General features: G+C 34.4%; 1 protein-coding gene across 3 annotated transcripts in view; it reads left to right on the top strand.

Moving 5' to 3' along the window:
- The window catches only part of NF1 (neurofibromin 1), a 282604-nt gene that overhangs the window by 103948 nt on the left and 155672 nt on the right, over positions 1–22984 (top strand). For all 3 annotated transcript variants that reach the window (XM_063656134.1, XM_054459933.2, XM_054459932.2), the window contains exons 9-13: positions 5359–5532; positions 5967–6089; positions 6342–6416; positions 11202–11333; positions 19427–19561. In XM_063656134.1, coding sequence (XP_063512204.1) covers positions 5359–5532; positions 5967–6089; positions 6342–6416; positions 11202–11333; positions 19427–19561 — 639 coding nt within the window. The remainder of the gene's footprint in view (positions 1–5358; positions 5533–5966; positions 6090–6341; positions 6417–11201; positions 11334–19426; positions 19562–22984) is intronic.

Raw genomic sequence — 22984 nt, 5'->3', positions numbered from 1 at the left:
GGAGCTGTTAAGATTTCCTTTGACTTTTGCTTATCATTAGTTTTAAAGAAAAAAAATAAATTGACATAATGGAAATTTTCACTGTATATCAGGAAGGGAATTCAGTGGAAAAGTAAGCTTCCTATTCACTCTTGACCTTCAGTTTATACTTTTTTTCCTAAGTCAAGTACTGCTACTGGTTTCTTATGCTATTTCTAGAACTAGCCTGTTTATTGCCTATATAAAATAACTCATTAATCACCTTTTATTTGAGCTCCCTTATGGATCTGTGTAGTTTTTCTGTCTCTTTTTAAAATTTTGTATGCAGTAAAATACACATAACATAAAATTTACCATCTTAGCCATTTTTAAGCATACAGTTTAGTAGCACTATCTTGCACATCGTTGTGCGATCAATCTCCAAAACGTTTTCATCTTGCAAAACAAATTCTGTATCTATTAAACAGCTCTCCATTCTTCCCTACCCTCAACTCCTGGCAACCGTCCTTTTACTTTCTGTCTCTCTGAATTTGACTGCCTCATATAAGTGGACTCATACAGTATTTGTCTTTTTGACATGGGCTTATTTTACTTAGCATAATGTCCTCCAGTTCCATTCATGTTGCCTTGAAAGACAGGATTTCATTCTTTTTTTTATGGCTGAAATAGTATTCATCCATGTTGTAGCATGTCAGGATTTCCTTCCTCTTTAAGGCTGAGTGATATATTCCATTGTATGTATATACCAACATTTTATTTATTTAAATTTATCTGCCAATGGATTTTTCAGTTGTTTCCACCTTTTGGCTATTATAAATAATGCTGCTGTGAACATGGGTGTACAAATAACTTCAAGACCCTGCTTTTAATTCTTCTGAATATATATCCAGAAGTGTAATTTCTGGATCATATGGTTATTTTATTTTTGATTTTTTGAAGAATTTCTGTTGTTTTTAAAGTCACTTTTGATGGTTTGTTCTTTGCTAGAAAATATATATTTCAGTTTTATCAGTGCAGAGTTGTATATAATACTTACATATTTTACTTGTACAATTATATAAAGGTTATATTATATTTCCATATTCTCATATAATTATCTTTAGTATCCATGTTTGTAACTGTTTACTCATTTCTCTTTCCTCGTTCATGTTTACTATTTTATTGGTCTTTAAAACCTAGGCTTTGATTTTGTTTCCTAGCATTTAAATTTTTCTGTTTCATTAATTTTAGCTTTCATTTTATTTATACTGTTATTTCTTGAGGCAATGGCTTGGTTCATCTATTTTCAGTTTTTAAAAAAACTGTAAAGTATTTGTAAGGCTCTATTTTTTTTTTAGTTATAGGAATTTTTAATATATTCTGGTTATTCATCCCTTATGAGATACATTATTTGCAAGTATTTTCTCCCACTCTGTGGATTGTTGTTTCATCTTCTTGATAGTGTCCTTTGATATACAAAAGTTTTTATTTTGATGAAATCCAGTTTATCTGTTTTTTCTTTTGTTGCCTGTGCTTTTTTGGTATCATATACAAGAAATCTTTGCCAAATCCAATGTTGAAAATATTTTTTTTCCTATATTTTCTTCTAGGAGTTTTATGGCTTTACTGTTAAGTTTTGGTCTTTGATCTATTTTGAGTTAAGTTTTGTATATGATGTAAGAAAAGGGTCCATCTTCATTCTTTTGCATGTGGATAATCAGTTTTCCTAGCATCATTTGTTGAAAAGACCGTCCTTTCTCTATTGAATGGTCTTAGCACCTTTGTCAAAAATTGGTCATATGTGTGAGGGTTTCTTTCTAGGCTCTCTATTCCATTGGTCTGTATGACTGTGCTTATGCTAGTACCACATTGTTTTGATTATTTTGGTTACTGTAGCTTTGTAGTAAGTTTTCAAATAAGAAAGTGTGAGTTCTCCAACTTTATTCTTTTTCAAGATAGTTTTGACTATTATGCGGCTCTTTGAGATTCCATATGAATTTTAGGATGAGTTTTTCTTTTTTTTTTTTTTGAGACGGAGTCTCGCTCTGTCGCCCAGGCTGGAGTACAGTGGCGCGATCTTGGCTCACTACAAGCTCTGCCTCCCGGGGTCACGCCATTCTACTGCCTCAGCCTCCCAAGTAGCTGGGACTACAGGCGCCCGCCACCATGCCCGGCTAATTTTTTTTGTATTTTTAGTAGAAACGGGGTTTCACCATGTTAGCCAGGATGGTCTCCATTTCCTGACCTCGTGATCTGCCCGCCTCGACCTCCCAAAGTGCTGGGATTACAGGCGTGAGCCACCGCACCTGGCCTTTTTTTTTTTTTTTTTGCAAAAAATACTATTGGGATTTTGATAGGGATTGCATTGAATCTGTGTATTGCTTTGGGTAATATTGTTACCTTAACAATCTAGGAACGTGGGATATCTTTCCATTTATTTATGTTTAATTTCTTTCAGCAATGTTTTGTAGTTTTTTATTAAGTTTTTCACCACCTCGATTAATTCCTATGTATTTTATTTTGGATTCTATTGTAAGTGGAATTGTTTTCTTAATTTCCTTTTAGTATTTTTCATTGCTAATGTATAGAAATTCAGCTGATTTTTGTGTGCTGATTTTGTATTCTGTGACTTTGAATTTATTAGCTCTAACAGCTTATTTTTGGTGTGTATGTGTCATCTTTAGGGATTTCTACATATATATCATCTGTGAATAGACATAGTTTTGCTTCTTTCTGTCCAATTTCAATGAATTTTCCATTTTTTTCTTGCCTACTTGCTCTGTCCAGAATTTCTAGTATTATGCCAAATAGAAGAAGAAAAAGTGGGCATCCTCATCCTTTTCCTGATCTTAGGGGAAAAACTTTCAATCTTTCACTATTGAGTATGTTGTTAGCTATTGGTTTTTAATACATGGCTCTTATGATGTTGAGGAAATTTCCTTCTATTGCTAGCTTGAGTGTTTTTTTTTTATCATAAAAGGCGTTGAACTTTGTCAAGTGGTTTCTCTGTATTGATTCAGATGATCATGTGGAGTTTCTTCTTCATTCTATTAATGTGGTATATTACATTGATTTTTTCATTGTTGAATCATCTTGTGCTCCTGGAGTAAGTTTCACTTGGTCATGGTGTGTCATCCTTTTAATAGGCTGCTGATTTTGTGAAGTTTTTCATCAGTATTCCTAAGGTGTATTAGTCTGTAGTTTTCTTGTAGTATTTTTGTCTGGCTTTGGTATCAGGGTAATGTTGGACCATAGAACTAATGAAGAGAAGTGTTCCCTTCTCTTTAATATTTTGGAATTGTTTGAGAAGCATTCTTTAAATGTTGGGTGGAATCAACCAGTGAAAGCTATCTGGTCCTGGCCTTTTCTTTGGGAGCTTTGTGATTACTGATTAATCCCTTTACTAGTTATAGTTCTATTTAGATTTTCTATTTCCTCATGAGTTAGTTTTGGTAGATTGTGTGTTTGTAGAAATTTGTCCATTTTGTCCAGGTTATCCAAATTGTTGGCATACAGTTTTACATAGTATCGTCTCATAATTCTTTTTATTTTTGCAAAATCAGTAGTGTCACCACTTTCTTTTTTTTTTTTTGTGGGGCGGGGGTGGGGGCATAGAGTCCTGCTTTTTCCCACAGGCTGGAGTGCAGTGACAAGATCTTGGCTCACTGCAACCTCCGCCTCCTGGGTTCAAGTGATTCTCCTGCTTCAGCTTCCCTAGTAGCTGGGACTACAGGCATGCACCACCATGCCTGTGTAATTTTTGTCTTCTTTACAGTAGAGACGGGGGTTTTACCATGTTGGTCAGGCTGGTCTTAAACTCCTACCTCAAGTGATTCGCCTGCCTTGGCTTCCCAAAGTGCTGGGATTACAGGCATGAGCCACTACATCTGGCCGTGTCACCACTTTCATATCTGACTTTAGTAATTTGGTGGTCTTTCTCTCTGTCTCTCTTTTATTTATTTATTTATTTATTTTTTAACCGATCTAGCTAGAGTTTTGTTGACTTTTTCAAAGAATCAGCTTCTGGTTTTGTAATTTTTCTCCATTGTTTTTCTGTTCTCTGTTTTCACTCTAATTTTTATTATTTTCTTTCTTCTGCTAGCTTTGGTGTAGTTTACTCTTTTTCTAGTTCCTTGAGGTATATGGTTAGGTTATTGAATGAGAACTTTCTTATTTTTTGATGTAACTGTTTACAGCTTTACATTTTTCTTTTAGCCCTGCATTCACTGCATCCTATAAGTTTTAGTATGTTGTGTTTTCGTTTTCATTTGTCTCACGTTGGTTTCTAATTTCCTTTGATATTTTTTCCTTTGATCTATTAGTTAACATTCACAAATTTTCACATATTTGTGATTTTTTTTAGTTTTTTTTATCTGCTGTTGGTTTTTCATTTCCATTATGATCACAAAACATACTTTGTATGATTTCAGTTTCTTTAAATGTATTAAGACTTATTTTGTAGCCTAACATATGGTCTGTTTTGGAGAATGTTCCATGTACACTTGAGAAGAATATATTTTGCTGGTGTTGGGTGAGTTTAGTTTTTGACATGTTACATTTGAGCATTCATTTAGGAGAAAAGCCAAGGGAAGAAATTTGTTAATGAACTGTAAAGAGGGGTTGACATCACAAGAGTAGGTAATTTTTTTTGAGAAACAAATTTAGAGCAACAGAACAGCCTTGAATATATTCTTATTTAGAAGGCTGAAGGTTGAATATAACCTGGAGTGTTAGAAAAGGGTGGAACAGTTTATCATAGACCAGAGCCAAGAAAGTATAATATTTAGACTTTAAATATCAAAAAGAAGATATGATCAGCTGAATTCAAAGTTGAAGGCTAGGCGTGGTGGCTCATGCCTGTAATCCTAGCACTTTGGGAGGCCGAGGCAGAAGGATCACTTGAGCCCAGGGGTTCAAGACCAGCTTGGCCAACATGGTGAAATCCTGTCTCTACTAAAAATACAAGAATTAGCCAGGCATGGTGGCAGGCACCTGTAAACCCAGCTACTCTGGAGGCTGAGGTGGGAGAATCGCTTGACCCTGGGAGGCAGAGGTTGCAATGAGCCGAGATCGTGCCTTTGTACTCCAGCCTGGGCAACAGAGGAAGACACCATCTTGGGGAAAAAAAAAAAAGTTGAGAAAACAGCTTGTTTGGGAAGGACTGTTTTTTGTATTCCTTTAATAATTCAATAAAGAAAATAGAAAAAGGATTTTTTTTTAAATTTGAGAAACATTTAAATGATGACCACTACTTAAATTATGAAATTGAAAACCACAAATATAAATTATGCATTCTTTATAGTATGAGTTTTAGAGGCTGTTGATTTGCTATAATATTAGGTACATCTGGAATAGAAGAAACTTCATATATTATCTTATCACTATATTTGAATTCTGTAGAAGTTATTTCTGGACAGTCTACGAAAAGCTCTTGCTGGCCATGGAGGAAGTAGGCAGCTGACAGAAAGTGCTGCAATTGCCTGTGTCAAACTGTGTAAAGCAAGTACCTACATCAATTGGGAAGATAACTCTGTCATTTTCCTACTTGTTCAGTCCATGGTGGTTGATCTTAAGGTAACATGCTTATTCTTTCTCTACTACAAACTTTAAGAAAATTAAATGAATTTTCTAGCATAAGTATTATGTCAAAGATAATTGCTAACATTAAAGTTCCGATTCTTTGTTAACAAGTTCATAGGACTTGTTTTTGTTGTTACTGTGTTCATCAGCCTAAATGGACTGAGAATATGAAGAAAACACCATTTTCTTAAATAAGCATAAATATACAGACTTGGGTTTAAAATAATGTGGCAATTAGGGCCTGAAAGGAACCTATATATGGTATAGGAAGAATTGTATCAGACTGATGAACCACAGTATGGGTGCTTTGTGCTTCTTCTGGCAGCTGAATTTTACTGCCATCTGTGTGGGTAATATGTTGATGTTATTACATGTTAGTAAAGAAATACTGCATGGGTATTTAAAGTTTTCTGTTGGGGTTTTTATAGAACCTGCTTTTTAATCCAAGTAAGCCATTCTCAAGAGGCAGTCAGCCTGCAGATGTGGATCTAATGATTGACTGCCTTGTTTCTTGCTTTCGTATAAGCCCTCACAACAACCAACACTTTAAGGTGAGAGCATTGGTTTTTATCTAACTATATTTACTGATCCTGTTATCCTTTATAAACTAAAAGACTATAGAGATTAATAGGTTCACTTTTATCGGTATTTCTCACTATTATGTGTTGATGTTCATTTCAAGACCTTAAAAACTTAGTGTTTTTTTTTTTTTAAAAACTTTCTATTTGCTGTTCTTTTTGGCTTCATTTATGTTACTGAGTATTTTTCTCATAGAAATAAGCTTTTTTTTTCTTTTTCTATAGATCTGCCTGGCTCAGAATTCACCTTCTACATTTCACTATGTGCTGGTAAATTCACTCCATCGAATCATCACCAATGTAAGTTCAAAAGGTATTGCTAAATTACTAAAAAAATTTTTTTCTTTCTTTTCTTTGCATATTTCTTTTTAAGAAATGCACTCTTGGTTTTCAAAAAGGTTCTGAATTTAGATGTATGAAATAGGAAAATTTCTCCATGGTGATTCTATTTGATAATTGATAAATATTTGTATTTTTCATATTAAGTCTTGACCGAAGGGACCATATTAAGGAAGATGGAGTTAATAAGATGCTTTGGAAAGATTAAATCTAAAACGTTTTATTCAGATCAGAAGCCCTTGAGAAAAATGTCACTGAAAATACAATTTAAAATTTTCATCCCAGAGCTTTTCAAACATATTATTCGAATACTTTTAGCCCTTTTACAGCATTTGATACATTGACTTGCCACCTTACCATTTAAGTTAAAAGAAATAGTATTTATGTTGTAGTCTAGTATAGCACATTGACAAAATGATGGGACTATATTTGATGGTACTTTTAAATCTTTTGATCCTAAATTCATTCATAGTGTAAAATTTCATTTTTCTTAAACAAAATGAAATATTAACATACTTTAAAGTAGGTAGTCACAAGATACAAAAGCATATCAGACAAAGTAAGTGAAATCATTAAAAGGTACTTGTGAAACCTTCAACTCTGTCTGATGTGGAGACATTAAATAGACAGCAAAACTTTATCAGATTTGGACTGTGGATTTTTAAAATTCTGTTCTTGTAATTATGAACAACCCTATTGAAAGTTTTCAGGTGTTATTTTCCATTGTTCCACTTTTATCAAATGATACTCACATTTATGGGTACATTGGTTGACGCTTTCCTTCCTTAAAGGAGGCTGTAATCATTGATAACTTAGTATATTTGACCTGTTTATAATCAAATTCCATTTTAAGACTGTGCCTCTGGTGAGTTGAAAATAACCCTTCACCTCATTTGCCCTGGATGTTGTATTTATTTAAAATAAATACTGCCCATATGCTATCCATTCCTGCAGTGGAAAATTAACTATTGATAAAGCTATTTGGTGACACATTTAATTTTTCTCAGCAGGTGTTTAGTGAGCATTTTGGGAGGACAGTCCTTTGTTGTGCAGGTTGCCTTGGGCATTGCAGGACCTTTAACATCTCTGGCCTCATTTCATTAAATGCCAGTTGTGCTGCATCTCCCCTTGCCTAGTCATTATGAACAAATAAACATGCCTGAGGGAATGATACCTCCTCCCTTAGTTGAGTATCACTGAGTTAAATTGTAGGTAAAAGTAACATTGAATATGCTTTGTTCCAAAAGGGAAAGTTTAATGAAGATTGTAAATAAGGTATGTTTGTATTAAAAACTTAAGAAAAAAATCACTGTACTTTTGTCGGCATAATGAGCCAGGGCATTGTACCTTCAAGGTTTACTTTCAAGGCCATTAAAAAAAAAAAAAAGATGATTTCCCCCCTCAAGTTTATGTGTAACTCAGAAATAAGACATTATTGCTTTTTTGCGCTGTGGCTCAGAACACTAAAAATATTCAAAGAGTGGATAGCTTTGCATAAATGCTTAAAATTTGTATATAATAAACCCAATATATACTTTTTTGATACCTTATGGCTAGTTACTTTAATTGTGAAATATTTTTGTCTACAACTGACTATATAGAGCACTTTCAAGCATGGACTTGGCACTGCTGTAAGTGGCTGAGCTGCTCCTTTCTGGGTTCCAAGCATGCCTGGAGTGGTGCTTCATGCATGCCTCAGTGTACTTGGTGAAAGTGGCTGTGCATCCTCTTCTACTGTAATGAGCACTGCATGTGTGGAGGGTGGAGTGTGTCTGTATCAGAGATCAAGTTATATGAAAATCTGTTTTTATAAAGAAAAAAACTACATTGACTAATTTTTAAATATTAAGTATCAGTAATTTTTCAGTGAAATAGCTTGAAAAGGAACATAAATATTAGTTCAAAGTATCTTTTTAAATTATTCTTTGGGTAGTGATACTTTATTATTATAGATAGCGTGGGAAATTGTTTCTCGTTAGGATATTTTCCCCCTTGGTTTGAGGCTAATGACTATTGAATCTGAAGTACTCTTTTGGTTGAAAAGGACTATTTATAAAGTGAATATACAAATTTATGAGATTGACTATTTTAGAGTTTCATTGAAGACATTTATTATGGCAATATTTTTGTCTTGAAAACTCACATGAAATTATTCTTAGATATTTGGACTTCTGATCTTAAATTCATTCACAGTGTAATTTTTTTTCCTACTGATTCTTGGTTCAATGTACCTCATAAGTTCTCTTCTCCCATGGTTCTTTAGCCAGTCCACACATTTTTTTTAAAGCATCACATTCTCAAATGAGATAAAAGTTTTACTGATGTGTATTGAGGGTTTGTGTAGAAGTAGTAAGGTGTTTGGAGTTCTACTTTTGTGAAACATACTCATACTCAGTTCATAAGTACTGAGTTTAGATCTAAAATATTCTAGTGTTTCTTCTTAGAAAATCTTCAAATATATCCACTATTTGATTCTTATTATAATGCAGGTTCCTAGCAGTTGCTAAAATAGTAGTTGTACTGTCATCTTTTTTATTATGATGTGCCATAAGAGATGAATTATAGTTGTAAGATCTATGTTATATGCATAATCTTCATAGACTTCCTTTAGGTTAAATTAGATATGTAATTGGGAAATTTAAAAAGTAATATACACACTTATGAAACAATTATCTTAGCCATCACTGGTACATGCTATAGCTCATATATTACTTATTTCTGTTTTTTCCTTAAGACAATTTATCGTAATTTACATATGGATAGTTCACATACTGAAAATGAGATGATTGCTTTCTATTGAGAGGTTGTAGTTGAAAGGAATTGTTTCCAAGGCATTTGAAAATTATTTAAATCTCTTAAGGAATTGCCACATAATTTGTTCATATTATGTAAGTGTTGCCATTTGGCTATAAACATGGTATTTTCAAGGAAAAAAAGAGTAAGTCTACTTTAATTGACTGGTGTTCAGGAAGGACACATTTAGTAACTGCTCAAAATACTAAACTTTTTTGCCAACCACATGATGTCTAGTTTTTCATGCTTATTTTATTTGCAAATGTATATTTTACTTTAAAATGAATATATTATGAAAAATGAAAACTATGAAAATTACTAAATCTTAAGCCTAAAGTTATTTTATATGGTGCACCTGGTACCACAATACAGTTTCAAAAGCTATTAAAAAAAGACACAGTAATTTGAATAGGCTGTTATATGGGATGCCTTTCTTAGTTTATCAGTTTCTGACAAGATCTTATGAGATGTGTTGGGTAAGGAAGACCCTTCACTCAATGTACTTTGTTATTATTCAGCTTTTTGTTACTTTAGGCTGATTAACACAAGCTGTATAATTTAGTAAGTATAAGGAAATCAAATTGCATTGGTTGCTTTGGGCAAGTCAAAGTTCCTGTGAGTTGGAGGAATCCATTATACTATCAGACTAAAAATTGATCATTTGTAGGAACTAGATTAAATAAAGTAGGAGTTGAAGGAAAAATGTAAACAACCATACTGTCCCAAAAAAGCATTTCTTTCCTCCCAGTTTTGGGATTCCTCCCTGAATGGAGTTCAGTATTCAAAATGTGTATCATAAGTTGGTTTTATATTTTACTATCTGGCTAACAGGATTTGTAATCCACAGTTTGGGTTAAGGTAATATAACTTGATGCTATTCAAAATATTCTGAGAATTCCAAGTGAAGAAATTAAAATGTCGAGACTTCAATTAGCTTAGTTTTGAATAAGAAAAAATCTGGGACTGAAATGTGAGAGATGTGAGGCTATTCAATCTCTCCTATCTACAATTTGAATGTATTATTCTTCCAGATATTTTTTATAAACATCTGGAGTATTATAAATTAGAAGCCTACATTTTAGGTCATTTAATGCATAGTCTACATATGTAGTGAAAGTTCATCCAGTCAGTTTTGTATTAAATGATAGACTTTAAAGATATAGTGATTTTCACAATTGTCATTTTTTAATAATATATCAAGTCATTCATTTTAAAGTTAAAGATACACTTCCAAATAAAATAGGCACTAAAAACTAGACATCAGAGCTAAACAGGTTAAATTGAAAAAGAAAATACATAAAATAATTGTTTAAAAAATATTTCACTAGGATCAGTTTGTCTTTGTTTATGGTAATTGTTAGTCTCCCATGTATCATGTCATCATTGCATATCAATTTAAGATTATAGGTTTACTTAATAGTTTTATTTCATTTACTAATTTCATGTTGTAATTATCATTGTTGTCTGTAAACATATAAGTAATGGTTTTCCACATACACTTTTAATACTGTGTTGAACCACTAATCACTTTTAAAGCTTTGATAATAGCATTCTTACCTGGGAAAATATATGCCATGTATGCACGTGTTCCAGAAATTGTAAAACATTAAATTTAAAAAAAAAAAAAAGAAGATTGGCTACAGATTAGCTCTCTGAAGACTTTATTTTTCAAATTCACTGGCTAATCATTGAGAAAAGATTGTCTCACATGCACATGCTCATGAAGTGGGCAATTTGTCTCATGCTAACTATTATGTTTTATAATATAATATGTATGAGTTAGTGTTTGAATTAAAGACGTTGTTTGAAGACTTTGGAAATCATGGTGTGTGTTTGCATGGTCTTAGAAAGTTCCCGACAAAAGGATAAAACTTAAAACTACAGTGATAAACAGAGCATACAACTCATGTAATTTTGTACTTTTTCTTCCTTATGGTCTTTGTTTTTCTCTAGTCTGCATTGGATTGGTGGCCTAAGATTGATGCTGTGTATTGTCACTCGGTTGAACTTCGAAATATGTTTGGTGAAACACTTCATAAAGCAGTGCAAGGTTGTGGAGCACACCCAGCAATACGAATGGCACCGGTAAGATAAATCACGAATTTTGAATCTCACCTCCTTTCTATTGCATTTTTTTAGTGTCTTTATCCCATTCCTGCTGCTTTGGTTATTTTAGAGAATTGAATGGGTCCTTCATTTCCTCTAAATGTTGTGGTATGTTGTATATAGAATATTGTTGAATACTAGATTATAATGTTTTTTTCCACTGTTTCCATGAGTTGAACTTAACTTTTCTTAGATAAATTTTCTCACAAAACACTGAAAGTCTTAATGAATGTCACCTTTTTTTTCTGTTTTTAAAGTTTTTTTTCTCTTTAAAACTTTTGAACAAAAATATTTTGATTAGCCTCTCACGTTTTGGGGATGAGTAAGGGAAGCTGACTCCTGGGTTAGAGTGAATGTTGCTGCTAATGCACATTTTAGCTCATTGAATGGTGACTATTACACATAGGAAATGAATAAAATTTAGAGTTTTTGTATTTAAAATAAAAATATTTTGTATTTCAACAAATATGCCTTGAGGTTTTACAAATGATAGGAACTTTGATACTGACATTTGACTCTAAACTTAATAAAAAGCAGACTTAAAATTGGGTATTCTCACAGATTATTACTCTTAATATGGAATTTGAAAACTCCTATGGGATCAATTTAAAAAGATAATTATAAGATTGTGGAAGTCATTTTTTGGTGTTTATGTATAGCAAGAGTATTATACAAGAGCAACTTTTGACATTGATTGGTGGTGCTTTGTCTTCTGCTTCTTATTTTCTATTATTGGCTGCTGTCGCTCACATGATCAGATGCCAACCAGTCACTGTTTTGCATGGCAGTGGGCTTCTGTGGCTGTAAGTATGACCCATTGTAACTACATCAGAAAAGTCCTTGGTTTCTTTGACTTTTCTGTGTATAGTTACCATTATAGTCACATCTTGTCATTTCAACTGAAAATATAGCATGTCTTCACCTGTTGGTTTTATCTAGTGAGTTAGTCATTTCACAGTTAGGAGATAATTTAAACAGCTTCCTCGCTGGCATGCTTCTCTTTTTCCAAGTCCCCTTAGTCAGTGAAATATTTTGGTTTTATACAGTTGTGGTTCACTCTTATCCAGTTGTCAGTAATTATTTCTGAGGATTGTTTATCTTAGATGTTCAAATAGAGAAGTTTTTTGTGTCATATATTTTGGGATTATTGAGCCTAAAAAATATAGCCAAAAGATCATGGCAATGATGTTTCCTTAAGTAAACTTTAAAATGCAAGGTTACCTTTTAGTTGACTTTTTGTAATGCCAAGTACTTCATTTTTTTTTAAGTTGAAAAAATTTTCAATACAGGTATAAGTTAATTGGAGATAAGCATAAATAATAGCTGTTTAAATGTTATTTAACAAGATATTTTTAAAAAATCTTTTAAAACTACTTGAAATAAGTTGTTTAAAAGTTATTTATTGACCTGTTTATTCCAGAGATCTTCTGGGAAATTAGAAGTTTATTTGACTTTTTTGTTTTAAGTTTACTACCTTTTCTGGTAGAAAATTAATGGCCTCCAATAATAGGACTTGGTGAGAGGTTAATATTCACTTCCTGTTTAACTTCAATATCCACTTTACCAGCTGCCCATAATTTTCTGTGAATAAGGACTAAAAATGAAACTAAATGATTGTTTTGAACAGAGGTAAAATTTGATTGGTAGTCTGAATATGTTCTCTATACTTAGAAGTTATTTTACTTCTTAGCCCTAGTTATAAGCTGATTCTGAGAGCTACATATTATTTTACTGAAAAGCCATAACTAGAGAAGATTTCCTCTTTTGGCCCAAGGACACCTGTAATAAGAATTTAGTTTTTATTTCTAATTATTTTCCGAAAATATCAGTATACATTTAATTTTCAAAATCATTCCTAAGCTGTTTATGTTTTTGAAATGTTATATGTATGTATATTTGTACATAATGACTAAAGGACAGCTTTTGGGCTGATATTACCAGGAGAGAAAATAAATAGCAAATTTAATATGAAACAATTTTTAGAATAAGAAAATTTTAGGTTTTGAATGGCTGTTAGGGTAAAATCTCACCCCTCATAAACTTGGTGAGTTAACAGTCAGATAACCAGTATGGAAGTATTGACCTTCTACTCTTTGCCAGGCAAAGGTGCTAATGCCAGGGAAGCATGGTGAACTAAACATACACAGCACTTCCCCTCACAGAGATTCCAAGCAAAAGGTTTATAGCTTTTGCTTGAAAATGCCTAATGAAGAACTCAACACTGGGCACGATGGCTAACGTCTGTAATCCCAGCACTTTGGGAGGCCAAGTTGGGTGGATCACCTGAGGTCAGGAGGTCGAGACCAGCCTGGCCAACATGGTGATACCCTATATCTACTAAAAATACAAAAATTAGCCAGGCGTGGTGGTGCATGCCTGTAATTCCAGCTACTCAGGAGGCTGAGGCAGAAGAATCGCTTGAACCTGGGAGGCGGAGGTTGCAGTGAACTGAGATGGCGCCATTGCACCCCAGCGTGGGCAACAAGAGCGAGAATCTGTCTCAAAAAAAAAACAAAAAAACTCACTACAGGTGGCATGGAGTCCGGCAACACAGGCAAATATATATAATAAATGGTTTACAGATAATACCTAACATCAGAGTTTCCTACTGTTGGCACTATTAACATTTTGGACTGGATAACTCTGGTATAGGGGGCTGTACTGTGCATTGTGGGATATTCAGCAGCATCTCTGGCCTCTACCCACTAGATGCCAATATTTCCTTTACCCTCCAGCCCTCCCAGTCATGAAAACCACACATGTCTCCAAACATTTCCAGATGCCCCCTGGGGGACAAAATCACCCCCACTTGAGAACCACTGTATTACAGAGTATGTTCAGTGGGTTGTCCCTCATTTGTATTGCCTCAAAAGATTCGGGACTGATAAACCTGAGCCATTAGCTTGCTTCGGAAGTAGCAATCAAGGAGTTCTGTTGCAAAACAGTAAAAGTAAAATAATATCTGCTTCAAGGCTTTACTAACACTTTGTATTTTGGAGAGACAAGTTACTTGTTGGAAGGAGCTACTTATTTGAAAATTTTCTCTTCGACCAAGACAGAATCATGTCTCTGTCACTTACAGCCATCATTGATCCTCTTTCTTTTGGAGCTCTATAGAATACTTCTGATTCTTCCACAAGGTGGCCCTGCAGATATTTGAATAAGGTTATTCTGTACTCCTAGAATTCGTTTTATTTTTATATCATTTTGGCGTTGGAAGGGATTTTATTCTTTTAGCTCTCTTTTTTCTTTCTTCTTGAGACAGAGTCTCACTCCGAGTCCCACTCTGTCACCCAGGCTGGAGTGAGTGCAGTGCAGTGATGCAATCTTGGCTCACTCCAACCTCTGCCTCCTAGGTTCAAGTGATCTCCTGCTTTAGCCTCCCGACTAGCTGGGGTTACAGGCGCCCACCATCATGCCAGCTAATTTTGTATTTTTAGTAGACCATTTAGCACCATTTTGGGCAGGCTACTCTTGAACTGTGACCTCAAGTGATCCACCTGCCTCAGTCTCCCAAAATGCAGGGATTATAGGCATGAGCCACTGCGCCTGGCCTCTTTTAGCTCTCTTTAAAAGTGTATGTGTGTTTGTTGGGTCTGTTTTTATAGCTAAAGAAACTGAAGCTTAAATAAAGTTATATTAATAACAAATGCATGGTTAATGAACAGTCAACCAGAGTTAGTTCTGAGGTTTCTTGACATTCAGTTCAGTGTCTTTATCAGGTTCTTTAGTTGTCCTTCTTCACTAGCAAGTTAGCTTGATGAAAGCAGTAGCTTTGTCTGGCTTATTCAACACCGAATCCCTAACTTTTGAACAACATCTGATACATATTGGGCATTTAGTACATGTTTGCAGAATGAATGAAGGAATGAATTTCTTACTTGATGTGGTTTCAAAATCCTCGTCCAGGCCGGGCGCAGTGGCTCACGCCTATAATACCAGCACTTAGGGAGGCCGGGGCGGGCAGGTCACTTGAGACCAGGAGTTTGAGACCAACTGGGCCAACATAGTGAAACCTTGTCTCTACTATAAATGCAAAAAAATTAGCCAGGTGTGGTGGCAGGCACCTGTAGTTATAGCTACTCAGGAGGCTGAGACAGGAGAATTGCTTGAACCCGGGAGGCGGAGGTTGCAGTGAGCCAAGATTGTGTCACTGCACTCCAGCCTGGGCAACAGAGCGAGACTCTGTCTCAAAGAAACAAAAACAAAAAACAAAAAACCCTCCTGTTTCTGATTTGCTTCTCTTCTGGAAAGACCAACCTGACAAAAATTTTTAAAATCAAAATGCCATATTAAGATCTGATGTTAGTGATACAGATGTAATACTATGATGTGATAATTGATAAAAGCTATTAAACTGTTGTGTTTGTATACCCTGTTTCTATTAATACAATCTAAGATAGTATTATTTTATATTGACTTTTTAGTTATTTAAACTCTTTGGCCATTTTTATATGAATGTTGAGCCATAACTTCTCCTTTGTACTTTTATAGTATTTTTTTAATATTTGAAATGTTTGTCTTAGCACTAATTTTACTATTTGCAAACTAACATCTCCTGCTTTCATAAAATTCAAAACTGCCAATAACAGATGTATGAATTTTCACAAATATTTGTTATTTCTCAACATTTTTTATCTTAAATGGCATGCTGGCTCACCAGATCTTTCTTACATGCCTGTTATTCAGTCACATAGTCTAAATTAACAAGTGGTTTGGGCCTTTAGTAAATGTCTGAAGACTGTGGTTCATGAATTTCTTCCCAGACATGATTACCTCTCATCTTTGGCCAGATCACATGTACCAGCTTGTATTCCTGCTAATACCTGCAATATAGAAGGTCAACTAATGAATGAATGAATTTTTTTCTTACATTTCTAATTAAGAAACAAATTGCTCCTTTAGCATGTTGTTCCTCACTTTCTGTAACCCAATAAAATTAAAAGGTATTTGAGATGAATTAAATTTATTGGAATTTCTGAAGTCATACTTTTCATATTAGACAGGCATGTTGGAACAGAATTTACATGTTGTTGCTTGGGATTAAGAGGTGACATAATTAAACTAATATAGTCATACATCACATAATGACAGGGACATGTCTTGAGAAATGAGTGCATCCTTAGTGATTCAGTCATTGTGCAAACATCATAGAGTCTACTTACATGAACCTAGACGGTTATATAGCCTGCTACATACCTAGGATATATGGTCTAGCCTACTGCTCCTAGGCTGCAAACCTAGGCTAAACAGCATGTTACTGTACTGAATACCGTAGGCAGTTGTAGCACAATGGTAAGTATTTGTTTATTCAAACAGAAAAGGTGCAGTAACAATACAGTATAAAAGAAAAAAATGTATAGGACACTTAACACAAATGGAGTTTGCAGGACTGGAAGTTGCTGTGGGTGAGTCATTGAGTGAGTGTTGAGTGAATGTGAAGCCTAGGACATTACACTACTGTAGACTTAAAATTTTTTTAAATTTATTTTACTTTTAATACTTTTGCATTTTTCTCATACTCAGGATCTATACTGTAGACTTTATAAACACTACACTTAAGCTGTATCAAATTTATAAAAAATATTTTTATATGATAATTAACTTTATGGTAGCTTTTAAAATATAAACTTTTAAATTTTTTAATTTTTTGACTCTTGTAATAACACTTAGCTTAAAACACATTGTATAGCTAGCTGCATAAAATATTTTTCTTTATATCCTGTAAGTTTTTTCTATTTGAAAATGTTCTATTTTAATTTTTATTTTGAAAACTGTTTTAAGATCTGGGACACAAACATACACATTAGCCTAGGCCTACATGGGGTCAAGATCATCAATCAGTGTTACTGTCTTCCACCTCCACATCTGCTCCCATTGGAAGGTTTTTAGGGGAAATAACGTGTGGAGCTGTCATCTCTTGTGGTAACAATGCCTTCTTCTGGAATACCTCCTGAAGGACCTTCTGAGGCTGTGTTTCATAGTTAACTTTTTATCTTTAAGTAGGAGTATCTTTAAGTAGGAGTATCACAATACAAAGTATACTATAGTAGGCTGGGCCTAGTGGCTCATGCCTGTAGTCGCAGCACTTTGGGAGGCCAAGGCAAGTGGATCACCTGAGGTCAGGAGTCAAGACCAGCCTGGCCAACATGGCAAAACCCCTTCTCTACTAAAAATACAAAAAAATTAGTTGGGCGTGGTGGTGCATGCCTATAGTCCCAGCTACTCGGGAGGCTGAGGCAGGAGAATTGCCTGAACCCGGGAGGCAGAGGTTGCAGTGAGCCGAGATCGCACCACTGCACTCCAGCCTGGGCAACAAAGTGAGACTTGGTCTCAAAAAAGTATATTAATAATAAATACATAAACCAGTAACAGTTATTTATTCTCATCAAGTATTGTATACTATACATAATTGTATGTGCTATACTTTTTTTTTTATGTGACTAGAAGTGAAGGTTTGTTTACACCAGCATCACTACAGACAATAACGCATTGTGCTTGGAAATCATGATGGCTATGTTACTAAGTGATAGGAATTTTTCAGCTATGTTACATATTGTCTATCTTTGACTGAAATGTTGTTATGTGGCATATGACTCTATTTACTTTTTTTGGAAATGATTCTTAAGGAAAAATTCTGATACCTGCTAATTGTTCTCTGATCCTGTGTTCCTGTGCAATGGCTGCATCAGGGAAGAGCCATTTGATAGTTACACTTAGTTACATCAAAGTAAATAAATTTGTTTAATCAAAGTTTCAGCTTGATCTGAGGTGAAACACCTCAACTTAGAGTGAGAAAAAAATACAGTTGAAAGAGAGCAAACATTAAAACCAGAATTTATTAAATCATTTAGTAAAACATTTGCTTTGGGATTGGGGGGCAGTTATAAAAGCAAACTATTTGGAAGTTTTGCTATTTCTCTTCTGTAGTGACATTCTTGAGTATAAATGTGTGCATTAAATAGCTGTTCTTCCCCCCTGAGGACTAAAACCCTTCAGTGTTCTTGGGTATAATAACAAATGCATATTTCACTTAAACATTGAGGATAGTTCATTTGTGTTGTAGATATGCATGTCTGCTTCTTAACTTTGAAAGACAGCCTGTTTACTTGGACATTTGTATTATGGGTCCATAGTTGGTACACAATCTATTATTTCTATATTATAGATATGTTTACATAAAGGCATTCATTCAGAATCAGACTGTGTTCTTTTCAAGGAAAAAAAGAAGGAAATGTTTTATAATAATAGGTGATATTAGCTCTAGAATATAATTGTTGGATTTTTGGTTGAAAAACATCTATAATTATTTTAGTTCATCATATGTCTCTATAATTGAAACATATTTTCTGTAAGTTTACCTGAGTTCTTTCTGTTTTACAAATGTTCTTCAGGCAAAATGCATGCATTCTGTAACTTAAAAGAGGTGGAGTGCCGTCGAAGGAAAAAACAAATTTTACAATTAAACTAGTAAATACAAAGATTGCCTACATAACATGTTTCATTAATTCTAAGAAGCACTTATTTTTACTCTTCTCTAAAATTGGGAATGTATCTTATTTTAAATGGTGTCTTAAAATTGACAGCAGTTTTTCATTCCTTTTGGGACATCAAATAATGATGCATCTTACAATTGATAATGTTGTAGAGTCTATGAAATACTTGTATGTATGTCTGGGGAATGTTTGTTAAATAAATTACCCAGTGTGTATATTTGTGAGAACTATAGACCAAATATTTTTTCCCTTATGTTTTTACATTTTAGAAAATAGTTTTTTACATAGATGTTTTACAACCTGATACTAAGCTTTTAGTATTGTAATAAATTTTCATTGTTTTATTAGATTCATTAAAAAATAATATAGATGGTGCAAAAATGATTTTCATTGTTTTGTTAAGCTTAATAATACTGACCTTATGCTTACTATTGAGTGTTTCTACTTATACCACACATTTGGTAGTATAAAAAATAGCTTTTTTTGAAGTTTTTTAATAATAAATTTCTTTTAAAAGGTTGGATAGCTATTATCCTGAGTCTTATGTCTGATACCATGTTTTTGTTTTGTTTTTAGAGTCTTACATTTAAAGAAAAAGTAACAAGCCTTAAATTTAAAGAAAAACCTACAGACCTGGAGACAAGAAGCTATAAGTATCTTCTCTTGTCCATGGTGAAACTAATTCATGCAGATCCAAAGCTCTTGCTTTGTGTAAGTATTTTTTTATGAAATGTCTCAAAATTATCACACTAAGTTAATTTGGTTTAGCTGAAATGCCAAGACCTCGAGGATAATTTTTAGCTCAAGAGCACTTACTGATCCTTACTGATCATACCTGAAAACTAAGACGTCTCTAAGAAAGCTAATGTATAATGAATACTGATATAATTAGATCAGATTCTTAATTGCCTTTATCATTTCTTAACATTTCTCTTTCTTCTTAATTTCCCTATCATTAAACTAACATACTTTGATGAGATCTCTGTTCTCATCCTATTACTAGGTTATATATTATTCAGGTATAATCCTGGTATGGGGGATAGAAGTGACCATTGATCACAGTGCTGTCTGCATCTACACTATTGGTTTAAAAAATCTCCAGTTGCTTTTGCCAATTTAGCTTTTCTATCCCCCTTTCTTCGTGTTATCAGCTTTTTGTTATCATTGGCTCTGCCTACAAATACTGTATTGGAAAAAGAATGAGGTGAAAATGGGTGTGGCTAGTACTTGAATTATTGTGATTATCATTATTATTATTATTTTGAGACAGGGTCTCGCTCTGCTTCCCAAGCTAGAGAGCAGTGGAGCAGTGATGGCTCACTGCCTTTGAACTCCTGGCCTCAAGCCATCCTCCAGCCTCGGCCTCCCCAAGTGCTGTGATTACAGGCATGAGCCACCGTGCCTGGCTAGTAGTCAGTTATTGTCATAACTACTCTTATTGCCTCAGATGATATTAAATTTCTGAGAACATCACTCTGGTACACAGAGTAATTAGGAACAACGCAAATAATAAAAATGAGTCATAGTGAAGTGATTAACAGCATGGACGCTGGAGACTACTTACTAGCTATGTGATTTGGATGACTATTTAATCTTTCTATGCCTTAGTTTTCTCATCTGATATATTGGGATCATAATAGTTCCTATCTCAGAGATACTGTTAGGAAAATTGAAATAGTACATACAATGCTTTAGGAACAATGCCTGGTGCATAATAAGCACTAAATAAATGTTAGCTATTATTGCTATTAATAAGATACAATTTAACACTAGTATTATTAATGCACCAAATGTAATAGTTCTATATTGTGTCTTTCATAGGATGACATGTTTAACCTTTGTTGAGCTTCTTCAGTCCCGGAGAGCAGCATCAAGCAAGGTTTCTTACCGCTTTGCTCAGTAACTGGCTTTTTAAAAAGTGTTAAGGTGCTTTCGATTTTGGTGGCATATTTTTAAAATTACTGTAATACAGGGAGTTTGTAACTACATGCCTATGATTCCAAGAGTTCTATGAAACTTCATGAATTTTTTAAAAATGTGTATTTATGAGTCATTTTTCTTGGGGAGTGGAGAGGAGAGAAGTAACATTCCTAAAGGATCAGTGACCCCAAAAGAAGGCCTGTGATACTTTAACCCTGAAAACCCCATTCAAGTTTGAAAGTCTAATTAGAATAAACAGATCTTTGGCATGAAAAAATTCCATAAAACCTGTCAGTGAAACTCTATAAAAAAAATGAAGTTCCCTTTCTCTTCATTCCTTTGTTATGTGTTACAAGCTATTTGTGGCATTATTTCGTCATGAAGGTCACATAATACTAGCAGTACTCTGTTTACATGGCGATAATTCACATTCAAAGCAGGCACCAAACTCACCAATGCCTTTTCTACTAAATGTTGCTTCAAGAAGAAGTGAAGCAAAACTTGCCATTTTCCAAGGATCATTTAAAATGGAAATTATTTGCTTTGCTGCCATCTAGTGGTTAATAAATTTTTTTAAAGTAACCATAAGTACATTAAAATAGAAGATTCGTTGTAAATATTTGACCATCTTGTCTTTTACATAAAAATTCTGAGTCTTAGTAATGTAAGGAATGTAGGAATAATTATTAAATGGTCTCAATCATGGTATTTTTAAAGTAATATGGTTTTGTCTTCCATTTTAGTACTCTCAATTTCTCAAGCCTCCTAATTACTCAGCTTGCATCGTTTCTTAGATCCCCCTGATCATTTCTCCACACTGAAGTTATGGCAGTCTCTTTAAAAAGCAAATCTTATTATGCCCCCTCTCAGCTTGAAACCTTTTAGTTGAAATTGCTCTTGCTTATGAAGACCAAACTCCAAATAGATCTACAGGGTCGTGCGAAATCTTTCTCCCATCTACCATTTCTTCCACATGTAGCATTACATTTTTTGTCTTCCTTTACTCTATTCATGATGGTCTTCCTTTCAGTCTTTCTAACCACATGCCTTCATACCTCCCTTGCAGTTGCTTTTCCCTCTGCCTAGAATCTGCTTACTCTTCACATAGTAATTCCTACTCATTCTAAGCTATTGTCACTGCACTGAGGAAGCCTCCCTGACTAGGACACTTTTCCATGTTATAGGCTGTCATAGCAGCATGTACCTTAATAGCTCTTATGTGATTTGCATTTTTATACTTGTTGATCTGATTAATTTATTGATGATATCTTCCCCCATGAGACTACATGCTCATGGAGGATGGGAAACACATCTTCTCGTTTTCATTGTTGTGTCTTTGGCATTCAATAAAAATGATTTGGTTTTGGATGAATTTATATGAATGTCAGAAAATAAGCTAACAGTTTTGAATTACAGATACATTGCAGTGAGGGCTTACCTTAGTCATTATAATGGGGAAAAATCTATAGTTAGCAAAATAAAATATGGGACACAAGTTGCATTGGCTTCATATATTCTTTTTTTTTTTTTTTTTGAGACAAGAGTCTCACTATATTGCCCAGGCTGGAGTGCAGTGGTGTGATCTCAGCTCACTGCAACCTCCGCCTCCTGGGTTCAAGTGATTCTCCTGCCTCAGCCTCCCAGGTAGCTGAGATTACAAGCACCCGCCACCATGCCGGCTAATTTTTGTACTTTTAGGAGAGATGGGGTTTCTCCATGTTGGCCAGGCTAGTCTCGAACTCCTGACTTCAAGCAATCTGCCCGCCTTGGCCTCCCAAACTGCTGGGATTACAGGCATGAGCCACCATGCCTGGCCAAACCATATATTCTTGAAGTGTAAATATATGCTTCCAAGTTAAGAGAAACATTTTAGTCTCTAAATAGGTAGGCATTTGGCAGGGCGTGGTCGCTCACATCTGTAATCCCAGCATGTTGGGAGGCCGAGGCAGGTGGATCACCTGAGATCAGGAGTTCGAGACCAGCCTGGCCAACATGGTGAAACCCCATCTCTAATAATAATGCAAAAATTAGCTAGACGTGGTGGCGCATGCCTGTAATCCCAGCTACTCGGGAGGCTGAGGCAGGAGAATTGGTTGAACCCGGGAGGCAGAGGTTGCAGTGAGCCGAGGTCACGCCATTGCACTCTGTTTCAAAAAAAAAAAAAAAAAAAAAAGGGTAGGCATTCACATTTTTACATAACGTTAATTTTCTTTG

The sequence above is a fragment of the Pongo pygmaeus genome, chromosome 19 (assembly GCF_028885625.2).
Source record: "Pongo pygmaeus isolate AG05252 chromosome 19, NHGRI_mPonPyg2-v2.0_pri, whole genome shotgun sequence".
NCBI lineage: Eukaryota > Metazoa > Chordata > Mammalia > Primates > Hominidae > Pongo > Pongo pygmaeus.
This window is presented reverse-complemented; position numbering and strand designations above follow the sequence as displayed.